Source organism: Eriocheir sinensis, chromosome 50 (genome assembly GCF_024679095.1).
Source record: "Eriocheir sinensis breed Jianghai 21 chromosome 50, ASM2467909v1, whole genome shotgun sequence".
Taxonomy (NCBI): domain Eukaryota; kingdom Metazoa; phylum Arthropoda; class Malacostraca; order Decapoda; family Varunidae; genus Eriocheir; species Eriocheir sinensis.
Genome location: NC_066558.1, coordinates 2,956,874 through 2,975,229, shown reverse-complemented (window position 1 = coordinate 2,975,229; position 18,356 = coordinate 2,956,874). Strand labels below are relative to the sequence as shown.

At 37.6% G+C, this 18,356-nt stretch overlaps 1 protein-coding gene and 2 long non-coding RNA genes across 4 annotated transcripts; 1 reads left to right on the top strand and 2 right to left on the bottom strand.

Moving 5' to 3' along the window:
- Window positions 1–395: 395 nt before the first annotated feature.
- Window positions 396–5,000, top strand: LOC126982251 (zinc finger protein 706-like). Its single transcript, XM_050834199.1, has 3 exons — window positions 396–472; window positions 3,968–4,172; window positions 4,814–5,000. Exons 2-3 carry the CDS (start codon window positions 4,032–4,034, stop codon window positions 4,901–4,903), a joined length of 231 nt encoding a protein of 76 aa, XP_050690156.1. The 5' UTR covers window positions 396–472; window positions 3,968–4,031; the 3' UTR covers window positions 4,904–5,000.
- A 422-nt stretch (window positions 5,001–5,422) lies between these two features.
- On the bottom strand, window positions 5,423–9,281 carry LOC126982252 (uncharacterized). Its single transcript, XR_007734897.1, has 2 exons — window positions 6,569–9,281; window positions 5,423–6,195 (listed from the first exon to the last, which is right to left on the bottom strand). It is a non-coding gene; the product is annotated as an uncharacterized LOC126982252 (long non-coding RNA).
- Window positions 9,282–9,501: 220 nt separating this feature from the next.
- LOC126982250 (uncharacterized) lies at window positions 9,502–17,629 on the bottom strand. Of its 2 annotated transcripts, XR_007734896.1 has the most exons (3): window positions 14,448–15,198; window positions 10,548–14,344; window positions 9,502–10,426 (listed from the first exon to the last, which is right to left on the bottom strand). It is a non-coding gene; the product is annotated as an uncharacterized LOC126982250 (long non-coding RNA). The 2 variants fall into 2 exon arrangements; XR_007734895.1 differs by having other exon boundaries at window positions 10,548–17,629.
- Between the last annotated feature and the right edge of the window lie 727 nt (window positions 17,630–18,356).

Here is an 18,356-nt window from a genome sequence, read left to right as displayed (position 1 = left end):
AGGAAAATAAGAAAATTGGAGTTGAAAATGAAAGGGAAATAGGTGAAAATCATGAGAAAGTGCGGAAAATTAAGGAAAAGGAGAAAAAATTAGATAAAGGAGAGAGAAAATGAAGGAAAAATAGGTTAAAATCGAAGAGAAAGCGAGATACATCAGCGAAAGTAAAATATGAGAAAGTCCGGAAAATGGGAGAAAGCGAAGGAAAAATAGGTTAAAATCAGGAGAAAGTGGGAGATAAAGCAGAAAAAAGGGGTGAAAATGGGAAAAACTGAGGAAAAGGGAAGAAAAATATGTGAGTAAAACGAAAGAAAAGCAGGAAAAGGCCCGGAAAATGTGAGAAAATCAAGGCAAAACAGGTTAAAATCAGGAGAAAGCGAGAGATAAAGCAGAAAAAATAGGTGAAAATTGGTGGATCGTCTTGGGGTGTGTTGTAGCCAGAGGAAAACAAATCCAGGAGAGCGTGTTCAGAGAGGTACGTCGTCCTCATATTTTTCCACTTTTTACCTATTTTCACCCATTTTGAAGCGGATTTTTTAACGGGAGAAGATGAAGGAAGACTATATCCACCTGCACCGTGAATTTCGTAGCTTAGTTCCTCTTAATAACGTCAAAAAAGCGGGAAATGAAGGAACAATGTGACAGTCTGGTCTGGCATGGTCTCGGAGCGGGGAGGTCGGTCACTCTTCATATTTTTTCACTTTATTCCTATTGTTACCCATTTTGAAGCGGATTTTTTGATGGGAGAATATAAATAAAGGTTATATGCACAAGCCCCAGCAATATCGACCATTAGTTCATCTTGATAACCGCGAAAATGCCGGAAAATAAGGTAGAATGGAGGTAGGTCACTCCATATTTTTCCACTTTTTTCCTATTTCCAAGCGGACTTTTCAAGTGGAGTAGATAAAGAAAGGTTATATGGTCTAGCACCCAGCACCAGCAATATCGTCCATTAGTTCATATTAATAATCGCTAAAATACCGAAAAATAACGTACAATCGAGGTAGGTCACTCCATATTTTCCACTTTCTTCCTATTTTTACCCATTTTGGAGCGGATTTTTTAACTGGAGAAGATAAAGAAAGGTTATATGCACCAGCACCAGCAGTATCGTCCATTAGTTCATATTAATAATCTCAAAAATACCGAAAAATAAGCTTCAATGGCGGTAGGGCACTCCATATTATTCCACATTCTTCCTATTTTTACCCATTTTGGAGCGGATTTTTTAACTGGAGAAGATAAAGAAAGGTTATATGCACCAGCACCAGGAATATCGTCCATTAGTTCATATTAATAACCTCAAAAATGCCGAAAAATAACGTACAATTGAGGTAGGTCACTCCATATTTTCCACTTTCTTCCTATTTTTACCCATTTTGGAGCGGATTTTTTAACTGGAGAAGATAAAGAAAGGTTATATGCACCAGCACCAGTGAATTTCGTACCTTAGTTTCTTTTAATAACCTTGGAAATGCCGAAAAATAACGTACAATGGAGGTAGGTCACTCCATATTTTCCACTTTCTTCCTATTTTTACCCATTTCCAAGCGGGTATTTCAACGGAAGAAGGTAAAGGAAGACCATATCCACTTACACAGTGAATTTCGTACCTTAGTTTCTTTTAATAACCGTGGAAATGCCGAAAAATAAAGTACAATGGAGGTGGGTCACTTCATATTTTTCCACTTTTGACCTATTTTTACCCATTTCTAAGCGGGTATTTTAACGGAAGAAGGTAAAGGAAGATCATATCCACCTACACAGTGAATTTTGTACCTTAGTTTCTTTTAATAACCCCAAAAATGACGAAAAATAAGGTACCATGTGACACGAGATCAAACGTGGAAATGCTGAAAATAGTGCAAGGAGGAGAAGAGCGTCACTACATTTTCCCCATTTTGACCTATTTTTACCCATTTCCAAGCGGGTATTTCAACGGAAGAAGGTAAAGGAAGACCATATCCACCTACACAGTGAATTTCGTACCTTAGTTTCTTTTAATAACCCCAAAAATGACGAAAAATAAGGTACAATGTGACACCTGAGATCAAACGTGGCTGAGTGCAAGGAGGGAGAAGGGCGTCAACATTTTCCCCATTTTCACCCATTTTTACCCATTTTAAAGCGGAAATTTCAGTGGGAGAAGGTAAAGGAAGATCATATCCACCTTCATCGTGAATTTCGTACTTTATTTTCTTTTAATAATCGTGGAAAGGACGAAAGATTAGGTACAATGTGACACCTGAGATCAAACGTGGCTGAGTGCAAGGAGGGAGAAGAGCGTCAACATTTTCCCCATTTTCACCCATTTTTACCCATTTCAAAGCGGATTTTTTAACGGGAGAAGGTAAAGGAAGACTATATCCACCATTACCACCCAAAATCTACCGTATTGCGCCATTATACCTGCCAGAAAATACCAAAATAATAGATTTTTTTTAATATGGCGCAACACTTCTGTCATCATTTCCGCATTGCACCATAACATCCAAGACCCTTCCTTCATACTCGACCTGAAGTTATTTTGTTATTTTGTTATAGCGAGGAAATGGAGAGGAGTGGAATATTGGATTTGATTTTATTGTTACTTTTACGATTATTTTTGTTGTATAAGAAGAGAAAATAGAGAAGGGGTTGAAGAGTAAGGCTGTTGTTATTGTTTTGATACTAAGTAAACAACCTCAGCCTGACACCTCACCTGGCCACGTGACCTGATTGTGACCTCACCTGACCCATTGTGACTTTATCTGACCCCATTGTGACCTCACTGGGCTTGGGGAGGAGTAAAGAAACACCAAAAAAAAGGTCACCAAGCTTAAAGGGATGTCCTATGGTGTAGTTGTGACCTCACCCGACCCATTGTGACCTCATTTGACCTCTCTAGGCTTGGGTTGAGGGAAGGAGGGTCAATTGAGAGGTCACAAAGCTTATAGTACCCTAATTTTGGTATTGTGACCTTATTTGACCTCACTAGGCTTGGGTAGTGGTAAGGAGGGTCAATTGAGAGGTCACAAAGCTAATAGTACCCTAATTTTGGTATTGTGACCTTACTTGACCCCATTGTGACCTCATTTGACCTCCTATGCTGTGGTTGTAGTGGATTTTGAAGTGTGGTTGTCTGTGTAAGGTCACTTATGTTTGTTATATGAATTAGCTTGTACAGAATTTAATCATCCTTTTTAATCTACTCTTAGTTATGTTGTGATTCGCAGATAGATTCGCTTATGGCTTCTGAGGGTGTTTTCTGGCTCATTAAACTACCTATCGCAATGTGAAGATGCGTCATATTTTACCCAGAATTGAATAGTTAGTGTCTCTGAAGTAGACTGTTCTGTAAAGCTATATTTCCCCTTTTTCCTATATTTCATTTACATTGTTTATCTGGTTTTGAGTTTGGCATAATCTTCCTCTTCCTTTTTAAATCTCTACTGGTTTGTTATTTCTTAAGTTCAACACCCACATAGACCACATCAGTGCCACAGCCAACCAAACTCTGGGGTTCTTGCGGAGGAATTTACATCACTGCACACCTGACATTAATTAATAAACACATTACTTATGATACACTTGTGAGACCAACACTTGAATACTACTCTACAGTGTTGGATCCTTACACACACAGAAACATTGATAGGTAAGAAGAAATCAACACCATGGAGGCTCGGTTCATTACAAACAATTACACTCGAACGCCTGGCATCACAACACGGATCAAACAACAGACAAACATGGACCCTCTTCACTTACGCAGACAAGCACACAGACTTACACTTATGTACAAGATCACAAACACTCACATTGACATTGACCCACACACATACTTACACAACGCAAACACATCCATAAATACCAAACATATCACACTAATACTGACGTTATCTTATTTAGCCTTTTCCTTTTATTTATCTATGTCCTATTTACCTTGTTACCCTAAAGGAATATATAGATCGTTCCCTTCCTTCAGCCTGAGGAGGTCTTACGTGCCCTGAACCAGCAGCCGAGGAGAGAGGTCACATCACCAGATAGCCATGGCTCGTGGACATCAGAAGGCGCAGTCCCAGGAGCGTAACAAGGCCAAGCAGGCGGCCCTCAAGAAGAGCGGCCACAATGCTAACTCGCAGAAGAAGGCCGCCATGAAGGCCCTCACCTTCCAGTGCGTTATATGTAAGGTGAGGAGTGGGAGGGGACGCGAACGTACACTTGAAGAGAATAAATCCACCCAAAATTGACCTCTCTTTTGGGCTATTCTTTACTATTGTTTGTTATAGGAGTGGTAACAGGCTTTTTTTTCTCTCACTCTTGAAGAAAATAAATCCACCCGAAATTGACCTCTCTTCTGGCTATTCTTTACTATTGTCTGTTATGGGAGCGACGAGTAAGGGGCTTTTATTTATTTGCACTCTTTCTTGCCCTTGAGCCGTCTCCTTTATTGTAAAAAAAAAAGAAGATATGCAGAAAGGATGTAAATAATTCAGCTTCCCAAATATAATCATTGAGGTTTGGAATACTCTGCATGAGGCCACAATTAGAACTTAGAACATCAATGAATTTAAAGTAAAGTTAGACAGATACAGATATGGAGACAGGACAAAACAAGCTCATTCTAAATCATGTATACTACAGTTACAAACACACACACACACACACACACATCTGTCCGTTTCTGAAGTGACCTTATGTGCTATGTCGCAACTTTGCCTCTACCTTGAGCTTCACAGAAAACGTTCCCGGCGGAGGAGTTTTCAGGGGTGACTAAAACAATCTTACGTGTCCTGCCTGACCTCATCATCTGACCCTTCCATCCTTCCAGAGCATGATGCCTGACCCCAAGACGTACCGCCAGCACTACGAAAACAAGCACCCAAGTTCCGAGCTGCCGGAGGAACTCAAGAACATGTGATCCCCGACACCACCGCCATCACCACCACCACTAACAACACTACCACAAACATCGCCACCACTAATAACAACAACAATAAAGACTGCTACAACTACTACCACCTCTATCACTGCTACTACTGCTGCCGTCGCTACTTCCGCTACCGCACCGCCTCCATTGTTGCTGTCGCTGTTGTCTCCGCCCCCCTCGCCCGACATTTCCTGAGGCGTAGCTACCCGTGGGCGGCTGTATGACCAAGGTTTTTTCATGGCGTTTAGTTGACGTTGCCGAGAGTTTAGGCGCTCGGAGGTTGAATTATTTCTTTTTCTCTTCTCGTTTTTCTTTTCTTTTTCCGAATGTTGGTTTTTTATGATTATTGTTATTGTTGCGGTTATTATTATTATTAGTATTGTGATTTGATGTTTGTTTTCTTCCTTTTTTATTAGTGTTTTTTCTACGATTTTATGTATTTTTTCTTTTTTTTACGATGAATCTAACTTTTTTTTATTTATTTTTTTTTTTTTTGTGTGTGTTTTATGAGAGGTTATGTATGATGTCATTTTTATTTTCTTTATCTTTATTTTTTTCTTCAGTGCAGTCGCTATCTTATTCATAACTTAAGGAAAAACAACCATCAACTGAGAGAGATCGGTAACTTTTTTTTTTCAAGTGTGTCTTTTATGAGAGGTTATATATAGTGTAATTTTCATTTTCTTTGTTTATTTTTATTTTCTTCTTAAATACAGTTGCTATCTTATTCATAACTTAAGGAAAAACAACCATCAACTTTGAGAGATTGGTAACTTCTTTTTTTTTCGAGTGTGTCTTTTATGAGAGGTTATATATAGTGTCATTTTTATTTTCTTTATGTTTATTTTCTTCTTCATTGCAGTCGCTGTCTTATTCATAACTTAAGGAAAAACAACCATCAACTTAGAGAGATCGGTAACTTTTTTTTTTTCAAGTGTATCTTTTATGAGAGGTTATATATAGTGTCATTTTTATTTTCTTTATGTTTATTTTTATTTTCTTCATTGCAGTCGCTGTCTTGTTCATAACTTAAGGAAAAACAACCATCAACTTTGAGAGAGCTTTCATCATTGTTACTAAAAATATTCCCATTATTATTATTATCATTATATATTGTAATTTTCCTTCTATTTCTTATACATTTTCAGACCATTGATTGTTGTTATTACTAGATAAATAAGCTACAGGAAATGTCCACCATGATTACAGCTTATGAATACTATTACCATTATTATTACGATTATTATATGCTGTAATTTTTTCTGGTAACATTTTTCCATAACCTTGGTTGTCAATATCACTAAGAGCATTGAGACAGAGCCATTTCCAAGGAGGTAATTACATCTTAAGCATATTAGGATTAACTATATCTCAAGGTACATGGATTCAGATACCATTTTTCTGTAATCTTGGTTGTCAATATCACTAAGATCATTGAGACAGAGCCATTTCCAAGAAGGTAATTACATCTTAAGCATATAGGATTAACTATATCTCAAGGTACATGGATTCAGATACCATTTTTCTGTACCTTTGGTTGTAGATATCACTAAGATCATTGAGACAGAGCCATTTCCAAGGAGTTAATTACATCTTAAGCATATAGGATTAACTATATCTCAAGGTACATGGATTCAGATACCATTTTTCTGTAACCTTGGTTGTCGATATCACTAAGAGCATTGAGACAGAACCATTTCCAAGGAGGTAATTACATCTTAAGCATATAGGATTAACTATATCTCAAGGTACATGGATTCAGATACCATTTTTCTGTAACCTTGGTTGTCGATATCACTAAGAGCATTGAGACAGAACCATTTCCAAGGAGGTAATTACATCTTAAGCATATTAGGATTAACTATATCTCAAGGTACATGGATTCAGATACCATTTTTCTGTACCTTTGGTTGTAGATATCATTAAGAGCATTTATAGAGAGCATTTCCAAGGAGGTAAATACATCTTAAGCATATTATAATTAACTACCATCTCCTCAAGGTACATGGATTCAGTATTTAGCCGACAGATTGCAATTTCTGTCTCTAATTAGAAAGATGAATGAATGCCCTGTCCTTTTCAATTGGCCCCAAATGTTTACGCTTATCATTATCAAGGTACATGGATTCAGTATTTATCCGACAGATTGCTATTTCTGTCTGTAATTAGAAAGATGAATGAATGCCCTGTCCTTTTCAATTGGCCCCAAATGTTTGAGATTATCATTATCAAGGTACATGGATTCAGTATTTATCCGACATCGCTATTTATGTCAGATGAATGAATGCCCTGTCCTTTTCAATCGGGCCCAAGTGTTTACAATTCTCATTATTATTATTATTATTATTATTATTATTATTTCACATGTTTCTCAATCAGTCTGTGTCTCAGGGTCGCTATATACATCGCAACACGCAATCGAATACATCTAATTTCACTGATTTTAATATATATACCTGTCATGACCATCGCATTCCATCACGTACATAAGCACTGTTGTTATATAGACCCAGAGACTTTGTTACGAGAGAGAGATTAAAACATGTATTGAAAGGAAAGAAGGGAGGGTACTTCAGGACACATAACATACGTTTCTAATTTCCAAGTCAAAGAAAAAGTATTGGAAGGTCGTTTAGGGTTTAGGAATTCATGTAATGCTGTATTTTTCGCGTTCTTGAGGCGTAGAAAAAAAGCGAGGAAGAATCTGTGAAAAAAGGAGAGATTTTGTTACGAGAGAGAGAGAGGTTAAAATACTGTAAGGAAAGAAGGAAGGGTATTTTAGGGCCATGTAAAAATTCACATAATGTACTTTTCTAATTCCCAAGCTGTGGAAAAATTATCGGAAGGTAGTTTGTGGTCTAAGAATTTATGTAATGTTGTACTTTTCGCGTTTTTGAGGCGTAGAAAAAAAGTGAGGAAGAAATTAGAGAAAAAGGAAGAAAGAGAGGTAACAGAAGGGTATTTTAGGGCCCTGTAAAAATTCACATAATGTACTTTTCTAATTCCCAAGTCGAGGAAAAATTATCGGAAGGTAGTTTGTGGTGTTGGAATTTATGTAACGTTGTACTTTTCGCATTTTTGAGTCGTAGAAAAAAAGTGAGGAAGAAATTAGGGAAACAGGAAGAAAGAGATATAAAGGAAGGGTAGTTTGTGGCCAATACGAGTTCACGTAATGTTGTATTGTTTACGTTTTCGAGTCGTAGAAAAAAGCGAGGAAGAATCTAGAAAAAGGGAAGAAAGAGAGATGAGGGAAGGGTATTTTAGGGCCTGTAAGAATTCACATAATGTACGTTTTCTAATTTCCAAGTCGAGGAAAAATTATGGAAAGGTAGTTTGGGGCCTAGGAATTTACATAATGTTGTATTTTTCACGTTTTTGAGTCATTGAAAAAAGTGAGGAAAAAATTAGAGAACAAGGAAGAAAGGTCTATGCGAATTTCCGACGAAGAAAATTGAGGAAAAAACTTGGAAAATAAAGGAAAAAACTATTATCCCAAAATATATCGACTTGAAGGAAAAAATGAGGAAAATATCTAGGAAAAAAAGGTATTATTCTGAAGACAAATTTTTTATATCGACTTGAAGGGAAAAAAAGAGGAAAATATCTAGGAAAATAAAGGAGAAAAAACTATAATTCCAAAGACTAATTTTTTATATCAACTTAAAGGAAAAAAAGAGGAAAATATCTAGGAAAATAAAGGAGCAAAAAAAGTTTAATACCGAAGACTAATTTTTTATACATCCGACTTTAAGAACGGAAAAAAAAGGAAAATATCTAGGAAAAAAAAAGAAGGAAAACAAGACGCCAAGGTATTTTTAGGTTAACGTTCGTGTACTCATAGTTTTTTTTTTTTTTTTTTTTTTTTTTTATTATTATTTTTTTTTCTCGTTCCGTCGTCGTCTGTGATAGCCAACCCAAACATGCGAGTATTTCTTGGTCTTGGTCACCCGGTCGTCCCGCTAGCTGTGTCTTGAGGTGCTTGGTGTGTGTTCAGTCCCTTCCCTTCCCTTCCATTCCCTTCCCTTCCATTCCCTTCCATTCCATTCCCTCTTCATCCTGTACTTTTCCTTCCCTTCCCTTTTGTTCCCTCTCCTTCCCTTCCCTTCCCTTCCCTCTTCATCCTGTACATTTCCTTCCCTTCCCTTTTGTTCCCTCTCCTTCCCTTCCCTTTGCTTCCCTTCCCTTCGCTTCCCTTCCCTTCCCTCTCCTTTCATTCACACCTCCTTCCCTTCTGTTTCCTCTCCTTCCCTTCCCTTCCCTCTTCATCCTGTACATTTCCTTCCCTTCCCTTTTGTTCCCTCTCCTTCCCTTCCCTTCCCTTCCCTTCCCTTCCCTTCCCTCCCCTTCGCTTCCCTTCCCTCTCCTTTTCATTCATCCCTTCCCTCCCTTCCTTCCTTTCCTTCCTCCTCCCTTCCTTCCTTCCTCCCCCTTCCCTTCCTCCTTCCTTTCCCTTCCCTTCCCTTTTGTTTCCTTTCCTTGCCTCCTCTCCCATTTCCTCTCCTTCCCTTCCCTCCCCTTCCCTTCCCTTCCCTTCCTTTCCTTTCTGTTCCTTTAGTTTACCTCTCCTCCCATTCCATTCCATTCTCCTCTTCTTCCTTTCCTTTCTTCCTCCTTCCTTCCCTTCCCTTTCTTATCCTCTCCTTCCCTTACCTTTCCTTCCCTTCCCTTATCTTTCCTTATCTTTCCTCCACTTAACCTCTTATCCCTTCTCATCCCTTCCCTCACCTTCTATTTCATTCCCTTATCTTCCCCTCCCCTTCCTTTCTCATCCCTTCCCTACCCCTCCATTCCCTTCCCCTTCCTTTCCCTTTCCTTTCCTTAATATCCTATACCTTCCCTTCCCATCGTTCCCTTCCATTCCATTCCCTTTCCTTAATATCCGTTCCCTTCCTTTCCCTTCCCTTCCCTTCCCTTCCCTTCCCTCTCCTTCTCAAATCAGATCATACTCTTTAAACCTACTCTCACTACCATCCATCACCTCCTCCTCCGCCTCCTCCTCCGCCTCCCCCCCCCCCCCTTACGCTCTACCCCATAGCTCATAATCGCTCTTTTCACCAAGGTCTACATTTAAACCCTTGGCTGCTGTAGCTATTCGAATTACTAGCGATAATGTTAATACACACTAATAGCCCCTCTTAATGATAGCCTCTAACTAGCCGATAAAATAGTAATGATGATGATGATGATTGTTGTTGTTGTTGTTGTTGCTGGTGGATTTATTATGCTTGTGGTGAGCAGACTTAGTTAGATTTATTTTTTTTTTTTTTATTTATTTATTTATTTATTTATTTTTTTCAATACATCCGACAGACCGATTGTGTGTTTTTGTTTTTCTTTTCTTATTTGCTGCCATTTTTTTTTTTTCTGGGCGGGTGATGATTTTTGGCGCACTTTAGTTTTTCTTTTTATTATTATTATTATTGTTTTTAGGGGTGACTTAAAGACTGACTAACTGGTATTGTTTTGTTTTCTTATTGGGTGATTGTTTTGATTTTGTTTTGGGTGACGATACGCCTGATGTCTTTTTTTTTCTCTATTATTTTGTTTTGTTTTGGGGGGGAATGACTGACTGACTGGTATTGTTTTGTTTTCTTATTCAGTGATTGTCTTGATTTTGTTTTGGGTGACGATACACCTGATAATGTTCTTTTTTCTCTATTATTTTGTTTTGTTTTGTTTTGGGGGACTTAAAGACTGACTGGTATTGTTTTGTTTTCTTATTCGATGATTGTCTTGATTTTGTTTTGGGTGACGATACGCCTGATCTCTTTCTTTTTTCTCTATTATTTTCTTTATTTGTTTTGTTTTATTATTAGTATTGTTTTGGGGACTAACTGATTTTGTCTTATTCCTTATTTGGTGTTTGTTTTGACCTTCTTCGATGACCTACTGACCTGTTTTTTTTATTATTGCGATGTTTTCTATAATTTTTTTGTGATTGGAAGACTGAATAACTTTTTTTGTTCTTATTAATAATGATATAACTTTTCACTTTTACTAAATAACTGACCTTTTTATTTCCCTTCCTTTCACGTTTTAATATTTTTTGTCCTCTTTCCTTGTAGTGACAGTACGATAAATTTTTCCTGTTTTTTTCCTGACTTGATTGATGTTTTTTTTTCATTTGTTTTCCTTATTTGCCAACATTGCTACTAATAGTTTTCCTGTCCTGTTTTTTTTAATATTGGATGTTTTTTTTTTCTTCCCTATTTGGCGACATTGCTACTAATAGTTTTCCTGTCCTGTTTTTTTTTTAATATTGAATGTTCTTTTTTTCCTTCCTTTTTTGGCAACATTGCTACTAATAGTTTTCCTGTCCTGTTTTTTTTAATATTGGATGTTCTTTTTTTCCTTCCTTATTTGGCAACATTGCTACTAATAGTTTTCCTGTCCTGTTTTTTTTATATTGGATGTTTTTTTTTTCTTCCCTATTTGGCAACATTGCTACTAATAGTTTTCCTGTCCTGTTTTTTTTAATATTGGATGTTCTTTTTTTCCTTCCTTATTTGGCAACATTGCTACTAATAGTTTTCCTGTCCTGTTTTTTTATATTGGATGTTCTTTTTTTCCTTCCTTATTTGGCAACATTGCTACTAATAGTTTTCCTGTCCTGTTTTTTTTAATATTGGATGTTCTTTTTTTTTCTTCCTTATTTGGCGACATTGCTACTAATAGTTTTCCTGTCCTGTTTTTTTTAATATTGGATGTTCTTTTTTTCCTTCCTTATTTGGCGACATTGCTGCTGTTTTTTTTCCTCAATGTCGAAACTCATCTTGTACGTATGACATTTATTTTCTTTTCGTTTCACACTTTTTGAGTTCTCCACATTTTTCTCTGTCCTTTCATGGCGGTCAAACAAACTGGCGATTCCGTCGACTGACCAAAACTATCTGGGAACATTATATTACGTTCGCTACTACTACTACTACTACTACTACTATTACTACTACTACTACTACTACTTCTACTACTACTACTACTACTACTGCCATTTCATTTTTATATATATAGGATTCATGCTTGACGTCACAATATACAAAAAACACCACAAAAAATTCATAAACGCAGAAAACAAACAAAAAAATGATGGCTATAAACGTAAGAAACTCCCCCTTAAGGAAAACAAACGACGGGTAGGTTATAGGATTTTTCTCCTCTTCTTCTTTGTGTCTGTGTACTGAGAATGATTGTTTACGTTTCGCCTATTGATGTGTGTGAACCTTGCGACGTTTATTGCCTCTTCCTTCCTTCCTCCTCCCTGTTTTCCCCTTTTCTCTCCTTCTCTCGATTCTTTCAATACCTTATTCTCCTTTTCTTTCCTTTATCTTTTTTATCCATCTTTTTCTTCTTTTCTCTCCTTGTTTTCTGCCCTTTCTTTCTCTTTTCCCTTTTCTCTTTCCTTCTCTTTCTCTTCTTCCTTCTTTTCCTTCCTTCCTCTCTTTTGTTCCTCTTTCCTTTTCTTCCTTTCTCCTTTCTTCCCTTTCTCTCCCTCTCCTTTCCTCTCTTTCTCTTCCTTTATCCTCTCCCTCCTTTCTCTCCCTCAATTCCTTCCTCTCAACCTCCCTTTTTTTCCCTTCCTTCCTCTCTCTCCCTCTTTCCCTCCCTCCCTTCCTTCCTTCCTTACCCAACACCTCCCTTTCCTTCCCTTAATCCCTCTCTTTCCTGCTTTCCTCCCCTCTAATTTACGTTCATCCACTACGATCATAACACTGAAAAAATAACAAAACGAAAAAAAACAAGAAAAAAAATAATAATAGGCTTGGGTGCATCATCAAACTTTGTGTAGATAGGGTGTGTTGCTTCCCCCTTCATCATCTCCCTTCGTCGTCTCCCTCCCTCTCCCTCGTCCTCACCGCCCCTTACGGAAGACATGTCGGTGAGTGTCTCGGAAATTGCGTTCGTTCATTTCCGTCGATGTTGCCGCGGATGTGTTGGATCGATGTGGTAGGCTTGTGTTTGGTTAATTGGATGTACCCTCCCTCCCTCCCTCCATCCTTCCTTCTCTCCATCCCTCCCTCCCTCTCTCTCTCTCTCTCCATTCGTCTTTTTTTCCTCCTCTGTTTTTTCTTTTTTTCAACATCCTAACTTTCCTTTTTATCATCTTTTCCTCTCCTTACTTTCCCTCCTTCTCTCCATCCCTCCCTCTCTCTCTCTTTCTTTCTCTCTTCTTTCCTCCTTTTTTTCAACATATTAACTTTCCTTTTCTAGTTTTTTGTCCTTTTTATAACTTTTTCCTTCCCTTCCTTTCTTTTCCCTCTCTCTCTCTCTCTCTCTCTCTCTCCTTCCTCCTCTGTTTCCCTTTCTTCAACATTCAAACTTCCTTTTCTCATTTTTTCCTTTCTATAACTTTTTCCTCTTCTTACTTTCCTTTCATCCTTTTTCCTTGATTTCCTTTCCTAAGTTTTCCTCTTTCACTTGTCTCTCTTTCCTCACTTTTCCTTTTTTTCACTCATTTTTCTTTTCATTTTCTGCTCCTTTCATTCTCTCCTGTCCCTTTTTTTCCTCATTTTCATTCTCTTAATTTTTCATTTTGTCATTCGCTTACATTTCTCATCCTTTCTTTCTCTTCTTTTTTTCTCTTTTATCACTTTTCTCCTTACATTTCTCTTTCTCATCCTTTCTTTTTCTTCCTTAATTCTCATCTCATTTATCAAGGCTCACTCCATCCCTCCCCTCTCATCCTCCTCCTCCTCCTCCTCTAATCAACACTCCATCCTTTCCCACACCTCCCTCCCTTCCCTCACCACACTACATATATCAAGAGTTTTGGTTGCTTTGGGTTAATAGTTTTAGCATAAGCTCACACTGTCTGGGTTCAGGAGTATATCGTAACATAGCCCCCCCCAAAATATGAGGGCCCAAGACCGGTTTCACAGTCCGACGCAGTGATATCATAAGCGCCGTAACCAGAGTATAAGGAACGTAAGTCTCGGGTTTGGTACGAAGTCTTGGTACTATAGATTTTTGTTGCGTGTTCGAGATTTTTCAGTTTCCGTACAAACAAAATTTTTTATCTACAGTATTGGGCAACAGATATTATAAAGATTTCTGGTATAGCTTCCACACAAATTGCTTACCTTATACTCTTCCTTGGTGCAATGGTCACTTTTTTGGTGCGTGTTCGAGATTTCTCAGTTTCCATACGAGCATCAAAATCTATCGTATTGGGCAACAGGTATTATACAGATTTCTGGTATAGCTTCCTCAAATAGCTTACCTAATACTCTTCCTTGGTGCAGTGGTCATCTTTAGTATGTAGCACCAGATACTACTTAAATGTATGGTGTAGTGTCAACCAATCACTTACGTTCCATAACATCAAGCCTTATACAAGAAATTCCATTCGTTGTCAGTTTTCGGGGACTTAAAAATCTATATCACCAAACCCTGTACAAAAAATCTCCATCATCTTTGGTTTTGTGTACTCAGAACCTTTAAATTTGTGGTATAGTTTCCCCAAATCACTTACTTTCTGTACCACCACTGAACCCCATACAAGAAATCTCCATCATCTTTGGTTTTGTGTACTTAGAACCTTTAAATTTGTGGTATAGTTTCCCCAAATCACTTACTTTCTGTACCACCACTGAACCCCATACAAGAACCTTTAAATTTCTGGTATAGTTTCCCCAAATCACTTACTTTCTGTACCACCACTGAACCCCATACAAGAACCTTTAAATTTCTGGTATAGTTTCCCCAAATCACTTACTTTTTGTACCACCACTGAACCCCATACAAGAAATCTCCATCATCTCCCGTTCCGTGTGACTATGAAACCTGCGTCGAACTGTGAAACTCGTCCGTCGGTCCATCTGTCGAGGTCTTTGCTATATCACATCATGTCTATTGCCAGTAGTCTCATCCACACCACCACAAGTTGACAACAAAAACATTTAGCTCAAGGTTCCATTATATTTTATATACTACCATGTACACCATGGGAATAAAGTGTTACCACAACAAAGCGAGGTTCATGAGTGGATGGATGAGAGGTGAGAGGAGGAAAGGGGAGGAGGTTTAAGGTTGATGGAAAAGGTGTGTCTTAGGGCCCTTCAGAAGTATAAGGAAGTGAGTATAAGGTATATGAGAAGACTTGTCACCGGGCCTTTCTGAAGTATAAGGTATTGGTAAAACTGCGAGGCGAGGTGTGTGAGAAGTTGAAGTATAAGGTGACAGTATAAGGGGTGTTACAGGGTCCTCCAAAAGTATAAGGTATGTGACCGGGCCCTTCAAAAAGCATAAGGGGAAAGGTAAACGTATAAAATGAGAGGTTTAACAAGGGCCCAAAAATATAAGGAAGGTATGAGGTGTGTGACTGGGCCCTAATAAGTATAAGGTATAAGATAAAAGTATAAGGAAAGGTGTTTAACAGGGCCCCCCCAAAAATATAAGGAAGGAAATGTTAGGTATAAGGTGTGTGATGCCCATTCAAAAAATATAAGGTATGAGGTAACAGTATAAGGTATGTGACTGGACCCTCAAAAAGTATAAGGAAAGGTGTTTAACAGGGCCCCCCAAAAAATATAAGGAAGGAAATGTTAGGTAAAAGCTGTGTGATGCCCCTTCAAAAAGTATAAGGTATGAGGTAACAGTATAAGGTATAAGACTGGGACCCTTCAAAAAGTATAAGGAAAGGAGTCTAACAGGGCCCCAAAAATATAAGGAAGGAAATGTTAGGTAAAAGCTGTGTGATGCCCCTTCAAAAAGTATAAGGTATGAGGTAACAGTATAAGGTATAAGACTGGTCCCTTCAAAAAGTATAAGGAAAGGAGTCTAACAGGGCCCCCAAAATATAAGGAAGGAAATGTTAGGTAAAAGCTGTGTGATGCCCCTTCAAAAAGTATAAGGTATGAGGTAACAGTATAAGGTATGACTGGGACCCTTCAAAAAGTATAAGGAAAGGTGTTTAACAGGGCCCCCAAAATATATAAGGAAGGAAATGTTAGGTAAAAGCTGTGTGATGCCCCTTCAAAAAGTATAAGGTATGAGGTAACAGTATAAGGTATAAGACTAGTCCCTTCAAAAAGTATAAGGAAAGGTGTTTAACAGGGCCCCAAAATATAAGGAAGGAAATGTTAGGTAAAAGCTGTGTGATGCCCCTTCAAAAAGTATAAGGTATGAGGTAACAGTATAAGGTATAAGACTAGTCCCTTCAACACTATAAGGTAAGGAACCATGGAGTACACAAGTTAGAAGTATGAGGGAAGGGTGTGTGTGACAGGCCCTTCAAAAAGTATATGGTAACGTGTATAAGGTATTAGGTATAAGGTATTAGACTGGGTCCCTTCAACAGTATAAGGTAAGGAAGTGTGGAGTACTTAAGGTAGAAGTATGAGGCAAGGGGTGTGTGACCAGGCCCTTCAAAAAGTACATGGTAACATGTATTAGGTATAAGGTATTAGGTGTGTGACAGGCGCTCCTTCAAAAGTACACATATCGTAAGGAAATCTTGAGTCGAGAGAAAACAGAAAAACGAAGACTCTGAATTTGATTGAAAAAGCAACACATACAAACAGCATAACAACCATATATGCAAACAACCAAAGCTACCATAGAGAGAGAGGGAGAGACTGGACCACTGGGTATGAAAAAGGGAGGGGAAGGCAAGAGAAAGTCCTGAATAATGCAAGGGAGAGAAGAAGGGTGAAGGGAGGGGGTAGAGAAGGGTGTGGGTAGCATATTAAACCATTGCTACAGAGGAGGAGGAAGAGAAGATGGAGAAATAGGAGAAGGAGACAGGAGATGAGAGTGAAGTTTGGGGAGACATACAGAGGAGATATATTGATGATTTTGGAGAACTAAGAGAAGGAGAAAAAGTTAGTTTGAAGGTAGAAATCAAATAGAAGATAGCAATAAGTTAATGAAGGAGAAATGAGAGAAGAAAAAGGAGATATGGATGAAGATAGAAGGATAAAACAAAGATAAGGAGGAAGGAAGGATGATAAAGATGGAAAAATTAGAAGAGAGGGGGAGATAAAAAGTGATAACAGAAAAAATAAGAAAAAGGGAAATAGATAGAATGAACTTGGAAGAAACAATAGATGATGATAGACAAAAAGGAAGAAGGATGATGATGATGGAGAAATAGGAGAAGGAGGAAGTAGAAAATAAGAGGAAAAAGAAGAGAAGAAAGAATAGGGGAAATAAAAACAGTAGCCAAGTAAATAACGAAAGAGGAGGAAAAGGAAAAAGAAGGAGACAAAGAGAAAGAAGAAGAGAAGAAGGAAGAAGAAGAAGAAGGAGGAGGAGGAGGAGGAAGAGATTACAAAGGCCCCAGTTGCAAAAGATAGTGACGTCCATTGATGACGGAAAGAACGAATGAGTGGAATAAAAATCAGACTAGCAATAAAAGGAAGATGATGATGATGATGCAATGTCCAAAAAAAGCTTACGTGATGATGAAACTGATGATGACGGGATGAACAATAGAGGGATACATTAAGCTTGAAATATGAACAGAAAGAAGAGAATGGAGGAGTTTATGAAGAAGGAAGAAGAGAATGGGGAAAAAGATGAAGGATATTGATAAAATTCACAGTATTGGGCAGAGAAAGTATATATAAAGATTGTTTTAATAAGCTGTGTCATAGGAGAGGATAAAAAGAATGAGGTTATTAAGAACTTAGTAACAATGATGAATGAAAGTGGGATTTAAAAGATTGTGGTTATAACAGAGATGAAAATGTGTTGTATTATTGGAAGGAGAGAAAGAGAGAGAGAAGAAAAATAAATATATAAAAAAGACTAATAGAAGAAGATAGGTTGATGAAAGAAGAAAGTGTATGGATGTAAATTGTAAAGTATTAGAGATTAGAAGGAATGTTAAAGATCAAAGGAGAGAGAGAGAGAGAGAGAGAGAGAGAGATAACCCATTGCAAGGTTTAGCAAGGACAGAACCAGTGTAGAATCTATAATCCCTTACTGTTTGTGCTCTAAGTAAGAACCAGAATGTAGATATAGGGCAGTTAGAACCCTTTATGTATGGGAAATGGCGTGTGTGTGTGTGTGTGTGTGTGTGTGTGTGTGTGTGTGTGTGTGTGTGTGTGTGTGTGATCATAAAAATCTGAATGGAATGAATAAGTGAAATGAATTGTTGAATGGATTGACAATTTTTATTTTTTCCTACTTTTTAATTTCTTCTTTTTCTTCTACTTGTCCTTCTTCTTCCTTTTTCTTCTTCTTATTTAAATTTTCTTTGTCTTCTTTTTCTTCTCCATCTTTTTCTTCTTTTTCTTCTTTATTATTAATTTTTCTACCTTTTTTTCTCATCTTCTTCTTCTTCTTCTTCTTCCTCTTCTTTGTCTTCTTTTTCTTCATTTTTTTCTTCTTTTTCTTCTTATTTTTATTATTATTTTTCTTTATAATTACTTTCTACCTTTTTTCTCTTCTTTTTCTTCTTCTTCTTCTTCCTCTTCTTTGTCTTCTTTTTCTTCTCCATTTT